At 41.4% G+C, this 18,196-nt stretch overlaps 1 protein-coding gene across 1 annotated transcript in view; it reads left to right on the forward strand.

Annotated features, from left to right (window-relative positions):
* Positions 1-3,130, forward strand: part of SLC2A1 (solute carrier family 2 member 1) — a 29,841-nt gene extending 26,711 nt beyond the window's left edge. The window contains exons 7-10 of the mRNA XM_016189574.2: positions 244-348; positions 766-867; positions 1,470-1,673; positions 2,055-3,130. Coding sequence (XP_016045060.1) covers positions 244-348; positions 766-867; positions 1,470-1,673; positions 2,055-2,255 — 612 coding nt within the window. The 3' untranslated portion in view covers positions 2,256-3,130. The remainder of the gene's footprint in view (positions 1-243; positions 349-765; positions 868-1,469; positions 1,674-2,054) is intronic.
* The last annotated feature ends 15,066 nt before the right edge of the window (positions 3,131-18,196 follow it).

Below are 18,196 nucleotides of genomic sequence, written 5' to 3' on the forward strand. Positions count from 1 at the left end.
GCCCCCTCTCCCCTGTCCCATGCCAGCAGACAAACCCCAAAGTTGAGTTCATGCTATGGACACACCTTCAACTTAAAACATGTTCCTCAAAAGGAGACACATTCCTTTAGCAAACTCCTTAAGGCACAGATACAGTGTCCCCTTCAGTCTTTAATCTCCTGGTATCCCATGCTCACCAGGGTCAAGGCTGGGGGTGGGCAGCTGTGCTTAGCTGAGCCCCAACCTCTTACTTCTCTGCTGTAGGTTTTCTATTACTCTACAAGCATCTTTGAGAAGGCAGGAGTGGAACAGCCTGTGTATGCCACTATCGGCTCCGGCGTTGTCAACACAGCCTTCACTGTTGTGTCGGTGAGTTTCTGCCCCTGCCTACAATCCATCAGTGATCAGGGGCCAGCTTGGGATCTCAGGGCTTCATGACTGAATGACAGCATTTCATCTGCTCCATAACTGTGATCTCATTTCATCCTCAACGACTGGCCCTGCTCATTCCGTCAGACAGCTGATGACACTGATGTTCAGAGAAATGCAATGACTCTTTCAAGGTCACAGTCAGGCTTGCTAAGCTGTCTGGCTCAGGGTCCAGCTCTTCCCCTTCAGTCTCTGTGTGACCCCTACAACTGAGTCCTAGTGGGGAGGTGGTACTGTCTTCCCTTTGGTTCTACAGTACCACATGGCTTTGCCAGCTCTTGGCGGGTCTCTGAGTAGCAGGAGCTGATCAGATGGGCAGCAGTTGTGAGTGGCAGTGACACTTTCTTCTGTCCACAGTTGTTCGTGGTGGAACGAGCTGGCCGGCGGACCCTGCACCTCATCGGCCTGGCTGGCATGGCGGGCTGTGCCGTGCTCATGACCATCGCTTTGGCCCTGCTAGTGAGTTACCACACTCTGAAGTGGGTGGGAAGCTCACACAGGTTTCAGATTCCCAAGTGCCTATCTTGGCCCCAGATTTGCCAATGGCACCCAGAAGTTGGGGTGGGAGTAGGGGCTACTCTCTCCTCATTCTGTACCCCTCCACTCTCTTCCCAGGCTTGGGCCTGACCTAGCTCCATGGGTTCTTCTCTTTCCATTTACTTCCTGTCTTGACCTGGCTCATTCCTTCTTGTTGCTTTCTCACCACAGCATCTCTAGCCCCAGACTTCCAACTTCTCCCCAGCTCTTCCCAATAATAACTTTCCAATCCCATCTACAGCCTCTGTTCATACCAGTTCACACAACTCATATGTATGATCATCCCCAGGAGGTAAACTAAAACTCATAATCACCCTGCAGGACTTACCATTTTGTTCCAATGAGGAGACAAGATACAGAGTACCTGTCCTGAGGCAAATCTAAGCCCATTGCCAGGGCTCCTGCCTTCTAGTCCTTCAATCCCAGAGCTCTTGTCCTACCCTGTCCTGTACCTGCAGTTTCTGTCTCCTTGAGGAGCCATCACAGCCCAGCCTAACTCTTCCCATCCCTCTCGTCCTCCACAGAATCAATTGCGTTGGATGTCTTACCTGAGCATCGTGGCCATCTTTGGCTTTGTGGCCTTCTTTGAAGTGGGTCCTGGCCCCATCCCATGGTTCATTGTGGCTGAGCTCTTCAGCCAGGGGCCTCGCCCAGCTGCCATTGCTGTCGCTGGCTTCTCCAACTGGACCTCAAATTTCATTGTGGGCATGTGCTTCCAATATGTGGCGGTGAGTACCCCATGGTCTCTACATATGTCTTGCTTGTATCTACATGCTTTGTGAATTGCTCCTCCAGCTGGTTTCATCTCTTCCATATGCTTAGAGGGGGAACTGAGGATCAGATGCCCAGGTTACCACGCTAAGAAACCCAGCCTCAACTTGAGTTCTTTCCTGAACTTTAAGTTGTGTCGTAGTCTGCTCTTTAGTGGCAACCTACTCCCTAGAGCCTATTAAATTCCATAGCATAGACAAGTCTCATTTAATCTTCCCAGAACTTCTGGATTTTAGGTGGGTCCCATTTTTCAGATCAGAGGTAAAGTGACTTATCTAAGTTCCTATATCCAAGATGCAGGTTAGAATGCCAACAATGTGTGTCTGTATGTTTTTCAGGAACTGTGTGGCCCATATGTCTTCATCATTTTCACTGTGCTCCTGGTTCTGTTCTTCATCTTCACCTACTTCAAAGTTCCTGAGACCAAAGGACGAACCTTCGATGAGATTGCTTCTGGCTTCCGGCAGGGTGGAGCCAGCCAAACTGACAAGACACCAGAGGAGCTGTTTCATCCCCTGGGGGCTGATTCCCAAGTGTGAAGTGCCTTCACCACCACTACTAGCCCGGCTTGTTCCCAGCAGTGCCAAGAACCTCTTGGAGTACAGGCAGCTGGATGAAACTTCCAAACTGACCAATTTCAGTGGACCCGGGCCTAGGGCTTCTTTCTTCAGGCACCAGTGATGTCCAGAAAAATATTCAGGACTCTGAGATCTTAAAAACAAGACTGTTGCTCAGGTCTATTTAGATAAGCAACAGGTTTTATAATTTTTGTATTACGATTTTATTATTATTTTTTTATCAGCCACAGTCTCTTGTACCCACAACCCAACAGTGCATCCTGAATGGCTTAGTGCCTGAGAGGGTGACCAAGCCCTGCCTAGACATTTGCCTTCTACACCAAGCTAATCTATAGGACTGGACCTATGACATGGATACACTAATCAAACTGCAAAGTATGAGGCTTCTACCCTAAGAGGTGTCTGTGGCCACTCCATTTTCTTAGCCTGGATCTTCCCATCCTAGGAGCCAGGCATCATTAGGATTCTCCCAGTTTCCTGTCCCCCTGCCCAACCAATCAAATTAACCTTTCCTTGCCTGATACCTGTTGGCAGCACTGGAGTGCAGAGAGGAGAGGGAAGAGTCCAGTTGACTAGGCTGCCAAGTTTTAATCTCCTTTGCACTGATGGCCAGATGATCACCATAAATGGAGGGCCACAAGAGGCTGAGAACTCACTGCTCAAGAAGGCATGGACACTCCTACCCTGCCATGTATAGATGGAAGATATTTATATTTTTTTGGTTGTCAATATTACATACAGACACTAAGTTATAGTTTATCTGGACAAACTTGTAAATACACAACCTTACTCTCTATGTAACTTTCCCAAACATATAAATGGCTGGTTTTTAGAAACATGGTTTTGAAATGCTTGTGGACCAAGAGTATGGAGATTTAGATAAGAGTGGAAAAGAAGCAACTGCTGTAGAAACTATACTTTGGGGCTTGAAATTTAGTTCTAGGCACCTCTGATTAGTGTACTATTGATTCTATGATATATGAGGTTCAAAAAATGTGAACCATATGCTAATCTTTGTGCTCAGTCCTTGATATGTATCATCTGCAATTTCAGGTAGTTACCATATGAGCTAGAAAGAGGAAAACAAAAGAAACCTGTAGCACTGCTCCACTGCTCATAAAACTTCCTCCCCCATCCCCAAAGTTAGAGGCCAGGGGCTTGAACCTTGCTCCTTGCACATTATAATGTGCGCTTAATTGAACTTGAGCTTAAAATTTCATTTAACACTACAAAACCTCTACCTCATATTCCACTCTTCCCATACCACCTACATATGAACAAAATCACATTCACTGCCTGATCCTACTAAACTGTGATGGTGCCTTCACCAGTCATTCATTTGGAAATATCCTGTCTGGTTGCAGTTCATATGCCATTGCCTCTCTAAAATCTGCTCAACCCACCCCTAAATTTCGAGAGCACTTCACTAGCTCCTTTACTGTACTACTATACTATACCCTTGCTCCCTTTATCACAAGTTCTGATTTCTTAAACACTAGGAGCTTGAATGACAAATCTGAGGGGGGACTACCTCTCAAAACTTTCATAACTGCACATAGGCAACACTCAAGATGCACCATGGTCCCCCAAATCTACTACATCCGGGGAGGTCTCTGCTGTCTAAAGAAAAGGCCTGGAAGGACTGGAATATGCCTCCATGGCTGGAGTCATCCATCTGCCCCCTCCACCATGTAACATCTGGAGTTGTGAGAAAGAGAAAAAAGTACTTAGTGAAGGGGGTGTGCATTATCAAGTACAAAGAACTTTAGTGTTACCCATCTCACAGGTGATGGCAGTGAAGTTCAGAGTAGGGTTGTACCGTGCTTGAACTTGAGTTCAGCACAGTTGGACACTGAAGGGCCAAAGTCAGGTTAGAGGTTAAGAGATTGTGAGTAGAAGATTGTGGGTAAGCTTCATGCGTGTCTCCCGAGAGACAATGCAAAGAACCGAGTTAGCGACCCAGTGTGCAAGACACACACTCCAGGCTTTTGCTTTGGTCAGCCGTCCTCACAGGATGAAAGGAAAACAGCCCAAAGCAACGCACTAGCGGGTAGAACTAGCCATGGGAAGATGCAAGTCTGATGGTGCTTAGAGCTGCCCAGGGACCCGAAGTGGGGCAGAACCGGGCTGCACCCCAGCCCAGGGCTCCCCCTAGTTCTGAAAGGGCCTATGGACCTATGCCCGGCCCTCTCCAAGGACTGGGTTCACGCTAACGCGATGAGCTCGGCCATTTCCCTAGCTGCCTGGCGCCAGGAACCCAAAGACCGCATCGACCACGGTCCACAAAGCTCAGAGAAGCACAGCTTCCTGCCCCTTAAGGCCTTTTCTCTATTGAACTCACCCCAGGCGGGTGCCGCTCTGGGGCAGGAGCAACCATTCCCCACCCCACCACCACCGAAGACTGGCACCCGCATCGCCAGAGCCAATCCCCCTCCCCACCGCAGCGCAGTCTTACATTTGTGCGGGAGAGGCGGGACTATGGGGTCTCCACCAATCAGCCCTCCTCCTGGGCTGCTGAGGGGCGTGCTCCAGGCCTTCACCAATCAAAACCCAGATACTCTGGGTGGCGGTCGTAGTGCGGGATCTTCGAGACGTCAGTCATCTGGGAGCCGCTTCTGGCTCCAGGAGGAAGGGCCGATGAGTGGTTTCCCCTCGGCGTCCTAGAAACTAGCAGCCTGGAGACCGCACGTTAGGCATCAGGTGACTACTACGGTCTCTAAGGAGAGGATGTAAATTAGTAACCGGGCTGCTCCCTGGATACTCCTACCTTTCCACTGCTTAGTTATAAAGTTCACTGTCCTTTTTGTGAGACCCTTTGTTGAAAATACTAGACTTAACCTCCTATTTCCCTAGAAGCCTTGGCGATCAGATTTCCCTGCTGGACACCGCGGTGTCTTGTATTTCCTCCATCAAAACATTCTCTACACTTATTAGGCATTGATTGCCCACCAAACCGGAGAGGCAACTGCAAAATCATTCCTTTGTCTTGTTTCCCCCCAAGGGCTCTAGTCTGGCTTGTGAATAAACTAGAACGTTTAAGATTTAAAAAGCTCCACACTGAGCTCTTCTAAGTGCAGAAAATCGAGCGATTCGAATTGAGCATTTAATAGGGAAAGTGGATTATTTGTTCTCATCTACCAAAATTACGTTTTAATGCCCTCCTTTCTGGTCCTGTGGCATTTCTTAAGTCTTCTACAAATCCTATCTTTATTGCCCGTTGTAATTTCTGGCCCTACTGTGGGCCACTCAGCATCTCTCCTGATTCACGCACCTCCACCCAGCTTCCTGTCTCTTCCCCCACCCACCCCCGCCCCCGCGTTCTCCATTTTGGTGAGCTTACTAGAATGCAAACTGAGTCATGTCTCTCTTAAAAATCTCCCGAGTCCCATTTTCTCCCGGCTAATGCCCAGCTTTGCTAACCTGGATATTTAATACTTTTCACTAACAGTTTCTAGCTTACACATCCAGCGTTCTCACCACTGACTCCACCCATATCCTCTAGACATTGATGACCCTGTTCCCAGACACGACACACATTCCTTCCCCTATAAGCCTTTGGGATTTCCTCCATACAGACTACCCTTATTTTTATCCGATATTCAAAGCCCAAGGAGTTGAATAGGGAAGTTGTTAGTTGGGGGACCTGGCTCATCTGTTCCTTGGGACATTGCTACCAACTAGTGGCTGCCATCAGGATGGGTTTTAACCTTATCCTCTCCGGGGTTCAGAAAAAATAGATTACTTGGGAAGAACCCTTCACTGGGACCATTACAACAAATCCATTTGCTAATCCTGTTTCCAAACACAGGAATGATCTTCCTAAAGCAGTGTCTGACCACATTACTCTTGATTTAAATCGCCCTCCCCTCTGCTCATGATAAAGCCTAGATTCTTTAATGTAACAGTCAAGAGCTTCTGTTTCTCTGGTCTTGCTTATTGCTAGACTCCCAAATGTGTTCCTTCAAACAACCTAAGATCCAGTCAAGCAGATACAGTCAGGATTCCTTTGGCAGCTCCTCACCTGTCTTTCTCTAAATCTGTTTTTTGTTTAAGTTCTTTCTTCTTTCTCCTGCTGTCTTTGGTCTCTCAATAAGTGCACATTCACTATCACTTTCTCTGTGAAGTGTTTGGTTATTCTTTCAACTTACCTCACTGAGCACTGACTCTTGGAATACCTTGGGAAGAACCCAGTTTCTAGAGTCAGACAGGGATTATTACATATTCCTCCTCTGCTGCTTGACTGAATAACCTTGGGTTTATCACTTCACCCATCTGGTCTCTGGTTTCCCTATTGTGACAATAAGATGAAATAAGATAGTGTTTGAACAATGCAGGTATCACCTGGAATTACTTTATAATCCCCTCCTCCACCTCTTTCAGTAACTCTGTACTCACTCTCAAATTTTCTGTGAATTTCCAGCATCTTTCATTATTAAGTTCATCTCAGACTCTGAAGGTCAGTATCTCCAGTTTCCTGTCATGGAGTGCAGATCTTTTGTTTAAAGTTATTCATTCGGCACCTACTTGGGCACCAAGCATTATTCCAGTACTGGAGATACAGCAGCAAATAAAGATTTGCCTCTATGGAACTTACATTCTACTGACATACCCAATAAACAACCAACAAATGTTTATTGCACAGTTTTAGGTTGACATCAGATTTTTCTTTCATCTTAAGTTCACATACTTGCAGGGCACTTAATTTCTGAGAGTCGAAGAGTATTTTCACTTAAGAACATTATTTGCCTCTTCTAAATATTTCAGTAAGTTTACCACTTGATGATGTAATACCTCTACCCAATTTAAAAAGCATGTGAGCAGGGAGTCGGGCTGTAGAACAGAGGGTTAAGCACAGGTGGCGCAAAGTACAAGGACCGACATAAGGATCCCGGTTCGAGCCCCGGCTCCCCACCTGCAGGGGAGTTGCTTCACAGGCGGTGAAGCAGGTCTGCAGGTGTCTATCTTTCTCTCCTTCCTCCTCTCTGTCTTCCCCTCCTCTCTCCATTTCTCTCTGTCCTATCCAACAACAACAACAACAATAATAGCTACAACAATAAAACAACAAGGGCAACAAAGGGAATAAATAAATAAAATAAATATAAAAAAAAAAGCATGTGAGCAAATTCTAATAGCAAGAATGTTTATATTGTTTCTTTATTGCCTTGAATTCATATTTCTATTTCACCTCTCAAACTTTATAGAGCTTGCCCTATGTAATGATTTTATGCTTAAAAGTCTTACTGAACACCTAATTGTTTTCAAATAAAAGTGTATTACACATTAACATTTTTAATTCTCCTGTTGAGATATTGTTATAATTATATTACTATATAATTGACTAGAATAAACATTAACTTAGATAAATTATGACTAAACAAAAAGTGAAGTTCTATCAGAAGCATTACTCATAAGGAATCAGGTGGGGCTTTTATGTTTTTAAACTATTTTCCATATCAATGGATATGTAAGATTTATTGCTAGGCTTACAAAATGTATTAATAATTGTGTTAACTTTTATTTACAGTAAAGGCACAAATATGTAATCAAAATACAAGACTAATATGGTTTTTAAAAGGAAGAGAAAAGAAAAAAAAGAAATTAGTAAGCAAAGATGAGATGGACAAGTGGCAGCAAGCAGATTTTTATCCCAGGGAAAATACTGATATGCAAAAATGTAAGGTTAAAAGTTAGGAACAACATATATATATATATATATATATATATATATATATATATATATATATATATATTAGGAAAGACATTTTATTAACGTCAGTAAGTGCTCAAGAAAATACAAAATACAGGGGCCAGGTGGTGGTGCACCTGGTTGAGCACACACATTGCAGTGCACAAGGACCTGGGTTCAACCTGCAGGGCGAAAGTTTTGCAAGTGGTGAAGTAGTGTTGTAGGTGTCTCTCTGCCTCTCTCATTCTCTTATCACCTTGTTCTCTCTTGATTTCTGGCTGTTTTTATCAAACAAAATGAAGATAATAAAAAATTATTTAAAAAAGGAAAATACAAAATACAAATTTAATGTATGTTGTAATGTAATGATATGTTGAAAGTAAGCTTAGAATTTTTCACTGACCAAAAGTTGGGGGATTAGAGTAAGTGAGAGTTCTCACCAGGATCCCTTTTTTTATACAGAGTGGTAAGAAATGTGAAGAGGGGGTTGGGCAGTAGCATTGGGTTAAGCACACATGGCTAAAAGCACAAGGACCAGTTTAAGGATCCCAGTTGGAGCCCCCAGCTCCCCTGCAGGGGAGTCCCTTCACAGGTGGTAAAGCAGGTCCCCAGGTGTCTTTCTCTCCCCCTCTCTGTCTTCCCCTCCTCTCTCCATTTCTCTCTGTTCTCAAGGTGTTTGTTTGTTTTACCAGACCACTGCTCATCTTTGGTTTATGGTGGTGATAGTGATTGAACCTGAATCTCAGAGCCTCAGACATGAATTATTTTGCATTAAAATTATGTTATCACCCCTGACTGCCCAGGTATATCTTTTTTTAAATAAAATTTTGATTTAAATTATTTTAGTATTTTATAAGCTCTTGGTTTTTATACATTTGATGCTCAGTGTTTACATTTCATGTCTTGAGTGTCCTGTCATTGGTCAATGAAATTCCTTTAGCGGTCCTTTTAACATGCCCTAGTGTCTTTGATAATGTCCTGGCTTTAGGGTATGGAGAGATGTCACAAATATAACTCTAATCACAGATCTAAATACTATAAGGATTTAAAAATATTTAAAACATTAACAAGCACTCCTTCAATAGTGGAAAAGTTTATACCCTTACTTTTTCTCCCTAAACTGCTTCATTTCTTCCACAGAACTTTCTTCATGCTCAAAAGTTTTTTTTTCCCTTATGTTGCCCTTGGGTTTTTTGTTTGTTTGTTTATTTGTATTTATATTTTTAAATTCTTTATTGGGGAATTACTGTTTTACATTCAACAGTAAATACAATAGTTTGTACATGCATAACATTTCTCAGTTTTCCTTATAACAATACAAACTTCACTAGGTCCTCTGTTATCCTTCTTGGATCTGTATTCTCCCCACCCACCCACCACAGAGTCTTTTACTTTGGTGCAAGATGCCAATTCCAGATCAGGTTCTACTTGTGTTTTCTTTTCTGATCTTGTTTTTCAACTTCTGCCTGACACTGAGATCATCCCATATTCATCCTTCTGTTTCTGACTTATTTCACTTAACATGAATTTTTCAAGGTCCATCCAAGATCGGCTGAAAATGGTGAAGTCATCATTTTTTACAGCTGAGTAGTATTCCATTGTGTATATATACCACAACTTGCTCAGCCACTCATCTGTTATTGGACAACTGGGTTGCTTCCAGGTTTTGGCTATTACAAATTGTGGTGGCAAGAACATATGTGTACACAGATCTTTTTGGATGGGTGTGTTGTGTTCCTTAGGATATATCCCCAGGAGAGGAATTGTAGGATCATAGAGTAGGCCCATTTCTAGCCTTCCAAGAGTTCTCCAGATTGTTCTCCACAGAGGTTGGACCAATTGACATTCCCACCAACAGTGTAGGAGGGTTCCTTTGACCCCACACCCTCTCCAGCATTTGCTGCTATTACCTTTGCATATGTATGACATTCTCTCAGGAGTGAAGTGATATCTCACTGTTGTCTTTATTTGCATTTCTCTGACGATCAGATACTTGGAGCATTTTTTTCATGTTTCTCGGCCTTTTGGATCTCTTCTGTGATGAATATTCTGCCCATGTCCTCCCCCCATTTTTGGATGGGGTTATTTGTTGTCTTGTTGTTGAGATTTGCAAGTTCTTTATATATACTGGTTATTAGCCTCTTGTCTGATGTATGGCATGTAAAGATCTTCTCCCATTCTGTGAGGGGTCTCTTGGTTTGGGTAGTACTTTCTTTAGCTGTGCAGAAGCTTCTTAATTTGATGTAGTCCCATAGGTTTATGCTTGCTAAGGTCTACTTTGTAATTGGGTTCATTTCATTGAAGATGTCTTTAAAATTTATGCGGAAAAGAGTTCTGCCAATATTTTCCTCTAAGTATCTGATAGTTTGTGGTCGAACATCCAAGTCCTTGATCCACTTGGAATTTACTTTTGTGTTTGGTGAAATACAGTGGTTCAGTTTCACTATTCTGCATGTTTCAACCCATTGTTTCCAACACCATTTTGTTGAAGAGACTCTGCTTTCCCCATTTAATAGTCTGACCCCCTTTGTCAAAGATTAGATGTCCATAGGTATGAGGGCTTGCTTCTGGGCTCTCAATTCTATTCCACTGGTCAGTGTATCTATTCATGTTCCAGTACCAAGCAGTTTTGATGACAATGGCCCTATAATACAATTTGATATCTGGGAGTGTGATGCCTCCAGTTCTGTTCTTTTTTCTCAAGATTGTTTTGGCAATTCTGGGTCTTTTCTAGTTCCAGATAAACATTTGTAGCATTTGTTCGATTCTCCTAAAAAATGTGCTTGGGATCTTGATGGGGATAGCATTAAATTTGTAGATGGCTCTGGGTAGTATATTCATTTTGATGATGTTAATTCTACCAACCTATGAACATGGAATATCTTTCCACTTCTTTGTGTCTTTTTCAATTTCCTTGAGTAGGGACTGATAATTCTCAGTATAGAAATCTTTCACTTCTTTGGTTAGATTTATTCCTAGATATTTTATTGTTTTTGTTGCTATAGTAAAAGGAATTGATTTCTGGATTTTAATTTCTTCTAACTTAGTATTTGCATAGAGGAATGCCACTGACTTTTGAATGTTAATTTTGTAGCCTGACACCTTACTATATTGCCTGATGATTTCCAAAAGCTTCTTGCTGGATTCCTTAGGTTTTTCTATGTATACTATCATGTCATCTGCAAATAGGGAGAGTTTGACTTCTTCTCTTCCAATCTGTATCCCTTTAATTCCTTGCTCCTGCCTGATTGCTATGGCAAGAACTTCCAACACTATGTTGAATAGTTGTGGTGATAGTGGGCAGCCCTGTCTAGGACCTGATCTGAGGGGAAATGCTTCCAGTTTTCACCATTGAGTATGATGTTGGCTGTAGGTTTGCTATATATAAACTCCACTGTCTTCAGGAATTTTCCATCTATTTCCATTTTTTGTAGTGTTTTGATCATAAAGGGATGTTGTATTTTGTCAAAGGCTTTCTCTGCATCTATTGATATGACCATGTAGTTTTTGGTCTTGCTTTTGTTGATGTGGTGGATCATGTTGATTGATTTATGTATATTAAACCAACCTTGCATGCCTGGGATAAACCCCACTTGGTCATGATGAACAATCTTTTTAATATACTGCAGTATCCAGTTGGCTAGAATTTTGTTCTATATTTTAGCATCTATGCTCATCAGAGATATTGGTCTGTAGTTTTCTTTTTTGGTTGTGTCCCTGTCTGCTTTTGGTATGAGAGTTATATTGGTTTCATAGAAGGTAGAAGGGAGTATTCCAGTGTCTTAATCTTCTGGAAGACTTTTAAAAGTAGAGGTATTTGTTCTTCTTTGAAGGTTTTGTAGAATTCATTTGTAAAACCATCTGGTCCAGGAATTTTATTTTGGGGAAGATTTTTGATAACTGTTTCAATTTCATAAGCTGTGATGAGCCTGTTCATGTTATCTCCTTCCTCTTTACTTAGTTTTGGAAGTTGGTAGCTATCTGGGAAATCGTCCATTTCTTCCAGGCTCTCGAGCTTGGTGGCATATAGTTGTTCGTAGAAGCCTCGCATGATATGTTGAATTTCTGCGGTGTCTGTTGTGATATCTCCTCTTTCATTTACTATCTGATTTATTTGGCTCTTCTCCCTTTTCTGTTTTGTGAGTCTGGTTAAAGGTTTGTAGATTTTATTCACCCTTTTGAGGAACCAACATTTACTTTCACTGATCTTTTGCATGGTTTTCTTATTCTCAATGTTTATTGATTTCTGACCTAACTTTAATGATTTTTGTCCTTCTGGCTGCTTTAGGGTTCCTTTGTTCTTCTTCTTCTATTTCTTTAAGATGTGCAATCGGCTGTTTATTTGTGCTTTTTCTTGTTTCCTAATGTATGTTTGTATGGCTATGAACTTCCCGCTCAGTACTGCCTTAGCTGTGTCCCAAATATTTTGATAGCTTGTGTCTTTGTTTTCATTGAACTCTAGAAACATTTTGATTTCTTCCTTGATTTCCTCTTTGACCCAGAAGTTGTTAAGGAGTGTACTGTTGAGCTTCCACATTTTGGGACTATTGCTAATCTTTTGTTGATTGTTAAGTGTTAGTTTAATTCCACTGTGGTCTGAGAAGATGCTTGGGATGATTTCAATGCTCTTGAATTTGCTGATGCTCTTTGTGGCCTAACATATGGTCTATCCTTGAGAAGGACCCATGAGGACTTGAGTAGAATGTGTATTCCAGTTTCTTGGGATGAATGACTCTGAAAATGTCCAATAGTTCTAGTTTATCTATCTCTTCATTTAGCTTCCTCATGTCTTTATTGATTTTCTGCCTTGATGATCTGTCAAGTTGAGAGAGTGGGGTGTTGAAGTCCCCTACTATGATTGTGTTGCTGCTAATATATTGCTGTAGCTCTTTCAGTAAATGTTTGATGTATTTAGATGGCTTCTCATTGGGTGCATAGATGTTAATGATTGTTAAGTTCTCTTGATTGACTGATCCTCTGAGCATTAAGTAGTGTCCATTCCTATCTTTTTTAATCTTATCTATTTTAAAGTCTATCATGTAAGATATGAGAATAGCTGCTCCTGCCCTTTTTTTGTGGGCCATTGGCTTGTATGATAGTTTTCCATCCTTTCACTTTAAGTCTGTGTTTGTCTTGTTGAGTTAGGTAGGTTTCCTGTAGACAGCATATTGTTGGGTTGTGTTTTCTGATCCATCTTCCTACTCTGTGTCTTTTAAAAGGTGAATTCAAGCCATTGACATTTATTGATAGCAAAGATTGAAGATATTTTAATGCCATTCTTGTAGATTGTTCTGATATATGGCCTATTTATGGTGGTCTGATTGTTTATAGGAGACCTTTCAGAACTTCTTTCAGGGCAGGCTTGGTGATAGTTGATTCCTTCAACTGTTGCTTGTCTGAGAAGGTTTTGATGCCTCCATCTAGTCTGAATGACAGCCTAGCAGGATACAGTAGTCTTGGCTGAAAGTCTTTTTCATTGAGTACTCGATAGATATCTTGCCATTCTCTTCTGGCCTGTAGTGTTTGTGTGGGGAAGTCTGTTGCTAATCTTAAGGGTTTTCCTCTGTAGGTGGCTCTTTGTTTTTCTCTTGCATCCTTCAGGATCCTTTCTTTATACTTATTCCTTTCCATTCTAAATAGGATGTGTCGTGGTGTCTTTAAGTCTGGGTTAATTCTGTTTGGGACCCTTTGGGCTTCTTGAATCTTTATGTCTTTGATGTTGTCTAGACTAGAAAAGTTCTTAGCTATTATGTCCTGAAAAATGCTTTCTTCCCCTACCTCTCTTTCTTCCTCTAGTAAGCCAAATATAGAACATACATTATTTCTTTTGAAGTCATCGCATAGGTCTTTATTGTTGTTGTCAGTATATCTTAATCTCTTTTTGAGATCTCTTACTTCTTTTTTAGTTGTCTCTAATTCATCCTCGATCTTATTAATTCTGTCTTCAGCCTCATTTATTTTATTCTCTCTCCCCTCTACTGTTTTCTGTAATTCATCTACTTTGTTACCCTGTTCTGATACTGTTTTATCTTGTTCAGCTAGTTGTGTTCTTAGCTCAGCTATTTCAGCTTTCAGTGCTCTAATAATATTGAGATAATTAGTGTTTTCTTCCAGAGTGTCATTTGTTGTTTCTTTATTTCTGATGACAATTCTATTAAACTCTTTACTCACTCCTGTGACTATTTCCTTAACAAACATTTGTATGTTGGCCTCACTACTTTGTGGTTCAACTTTGGGGGGCTTTTAGCTGGACTCTTGTCCTGGTTCATTTCTCCAATATTTCTTCTTGTTAGTTTAACCATTCTATATAGTATGTTATGAGGTCCCTCTCTCCGTACTTTTCAAATTACTGATCACTCTTGCCTGGATTGACTTGTGTCTAAGTAATGTACTTAACAAGTTCATGGTTGTGGAATTTGACAGTTGTTTCTATATTATTTCAATCCCTGAGTTGGAGCACAGTGGCTGTTAATGCCTCTTTTGTTCTTTTTCTTCCCTGTAAGCTATGGGAGCCTGAGGGCTTTTAAACTATAAGTAGGTGGGGGTCAGGCGGTAGGTAGCCCAGTGGGTTAAGTGCAAGTACTGGTGTAAGGATCCAGTAAGAGCCCCAGGCTCCCCACCTCCAGGGGAGTTGCTTCACAGGCAATGAAGCAGGTCTGCAGGTGTCTATCTCTCTCTGCCCCTGTCTGTCTCCACTCCTCTCTCCATTACTCTCTCTCCTATCCAACAGCAATAACAATGACAATAATAACCACAACAAAGATAAAACAACAAGGGCAACAAAAGAAAATAAAAGCCTCCAGGAGCAGTGGATTCATGGTGCAGGCACTGAGCCCCAGCAATAACCATGGAGGCTAAATAAATAAATAAAATAAACTATAAGTAGGCTTCTTAGTTTAACCACTCACTCCTGACCAAGAGATAAAGTAGGGTGGGTGGAGATAGCACAGTGGTTATGCAAAGAGACTCACATCCCAAATATTCAAAGCTCTGGGCACAATTCAGCTTCTCTGCTAAGCCGGGCAGCACTACTGGGTCCTGTGATTTTCTAAGGAAGTCCCATTTATAGTCTGTAGGTTCTGAGGCAATTATTCACCATGTTTTCATCAGGAGAAAATGTGGAAAGGCTCCCACTATACAGCCACACTCCTAGGCACCAAGGTGTAGCTCTTCTCCTGAGTTTCCTGGTCAATTCTCTGTTCCAAGATGTCAGCACAGGGCCTCCCCCTTGCTGCTCCAGCCTCTGAGGGCAGTAGCAGTGGAGAACTCACAGTTGCATTTGGTGAGTCTTAGGGGAGTCCTCTCCTCCCTTCAGCTGTCTTTTTGTTGGTAAAGCAGATTGGAGGTAGTGCCTCAACTGGTAAACTATGGGACTGTTACCAGCCGCTCAATCTCTCCTTAGGCTCCCCTCTATCCATGAGTCACACGTATTTGCACTCATCAGTGTTTTGGTGGGTTCCTGAATGTGTTCTAGTCCTGCCTTGTTATGGTCCCAGGTGATCTCCTTTATTATTCCTCTTTTTTTTTTTTTTTTTATTTTAAACAGAGCACTACTCAGTTTTGGTTTATGGTGATGTGGAGGATTGAACCTGGGACCTCAGAACCTTGGACATGAGAGTCTGTTTGCATAACCATTATGCTATCTCCCCACCTTGTAATCTTACAATCTTACATGTCACTATTTGTCACACACAAAAAAGGGCTTGTTAAAGAAAGAGAGATTCTGACTGAGAATAGTATGATAACTAAGCAAAAACCCTTTCATCCCTGAGGCACCAAATGTCCCAGGCTCAATCCCCAGTACCACCATAAACCAGAGTCAAGCAGTGCTCTGGTAAAAAATTGAATGAATGGATGGATGGATGGATGGATGGATGAATGAATGAATGATGAATATTATATTTGCCGATCTTCTGCATTTATCTCTAGAAGCAGGATTACTGGATCATAAAGTAATTCTGTTTTTCAAGGAATAGACATAATGTTTTTTATAGTGGCCACACCATTTTACTTTTTCACCAACAGTACACAGAGCTCCAGTTTCTCAACATCCTTGCCAGTCCTTGTTATTTTCTGTTGTTTTTTTTGTTTGTTTGTTTTATAGTAACAATCCTAATGAATGTTAGGAAATATCTCATTATGGTTTTGACTTTTACTTTCATTATTACTAGTAATATTGAGGGGGGGTGTTTGTGTTTTACCAGAGAATTGCTCAGCTTTGGCTTAGGGGGGTGAGGGAGGGGGTTGTTGAACCTGGAACTTTGGAGCCTCAGGCATGAAAGTCTCTTTGCCTAACCATTATGCTCTCTATCCTTACCCTGAGCATCTTTTTATAATGTAATTTAGTACTTGTATATCTTCCCTTGGAGAAATTTCTATTTATAATCTTTCCTCCATTTCTAACTCAGGCTATTTGAGTTTTGTTGTTGAGTTGTAGGAGGTTTATTCTAGATATTAGCCATTTATCAGATATGGAATCTGCAAATATTTTCTTCATTCAGTAGGTTTCTTTCATTCAGTTTATGGTTTCCTTTACTGTGCAGTTTTTAAAAAACAATTCAACATAGTCTTATTTATCTATTTTTGTTTTTCTTACCTATGGTTATGGTGTAAGATACAGGAAATCACTACCAAATCAAACATCATGAAAATTTTCCCTTATGCTGTCTCCTAGTCTTAGAAGAAACTTCTAGATTTATAGTTTTAGAACCTAGAATTAATTTATTTATTCCATTTTAACTTAATTTTTGTAAATGGCATAAGATAAGGTATAGCTTCATTCTTTTGCACAGGAATACCCAATTTTTCCAACAGAATTTTGTTGAGTCTATCCTTCCCCTATTATGTAGTCTTAGCATATTTTTGGGAGGCTACTTGATCTAATATGTTAAAGTCTATTTCCAGACTATCTAGTCTGACCCACTGTCTATATAGCATAGCTTTATGCCAATATACTGCTTTGACAACAGTAGCGTTGGAAATGGGGCGCCAAGCGGCAGTGCAGTGAGTTAAACGCACATGGCAGGAAGCACAAGGACCAGTGTAAGGATCCAGGTTCGAGCACCCCCCCACACACTCTCCACCTGCAAAGGGGGTCCCTTCATAAGCGGTGAAGCAGGTCTGCAAGTATCTACCTTTCTCTCCCCCTCTTTGTCTTCCCCTCCTCTCTCAATTTCTCTCTGCCCTATCTAACAACAACAATAATAGCAACAATAACAGCAGAGGCTATAAAATGGAAAAAATGGCCTCCAGGAGCAGTGGATTCATGGTGCAGGCACCAAGCCCCAGCAATATCCCTGGAGGCAAAAAAAAAAAAAAAGTGGGAAATGTGAAGCCTCCAACCGTGGTTTTTTTTTTTTTCCTCAAGAAAACTTTAGTTATTTGGGACCCTTAGAGGTCCCATATAAAGTTTACGGATATATATATATAATAGGAGTTGAGAGAAAAAGAACCAGATAATGTGTTACCAGGAATTGAACTCAAGACCTCATGCTTGACAGTCCAGTACTTTATCCACTGCACAACCTCCCAGACCACGGTTTTTGTTGTTGTTTTGTTTTGTTTTTTGTTTTTTTTCTATATCTGAAAACAACAACAAAATTAAAAAGAAGATGTTGAATTTGTATAGGGATGGAATTGAATCTATAGATAGTCGTGTGTAGTGTGAACATTTTAACAATACTGACTCTACTCTGTGAACATGATCTATCTCCCTACTTTCAGCTTTTTCTATGCTCAGTTTTTAGTGGCGTTAACTACATTCTGAACTCAAGAGAATCACCAATCTGTGACCTTCGGGCATAAACTATCTCATAACCCCATAATAGACCCATGAGCTAAACAGTCAACTAAATGCCAGGATTCTTGGTGCGGGTGGGGCTTGAGAGGGGTTTGCACAGTTGAGAGAGAGGCAGCCCCATTGTTTTAGTTTTACTTCAACCCAGAAGGATAACTGGAGTCATCTTTCAACACAGGGATAAGGAATGTCAATAGAAACAGACAGAAGCAATGTCTGAATCTGTAGCAACCCTGCCCAAAGTAAGACTTTTCACTTAAGTGAACTAGTAGGTTATCTTTCTTCAAGTTGAAATTGACTATTCAGCTATAAAACTAGCCTATAATGCATATAAGTAGGCATACCTTAAGACCCCGAAAAACACTTTATTTCATTGCTGGGAGGTTCAGTCCAGCCAATAGAGCACAGGACTTGCATGAC

This window comes from Erinaceus europaeus, chromosome 13 (assembly GCF_950295315.1).
Source record: "Erinaceus europaeus chromosome 13, mEriEur2.1, whole genome shotgun sequence".
Lineage (NCBI taxonomy): Eukaryota > Metazoa > Chordata > Mammalia > Eulipotyphla > Erinaceidae > Erinaceus > Erinaceus europaeus.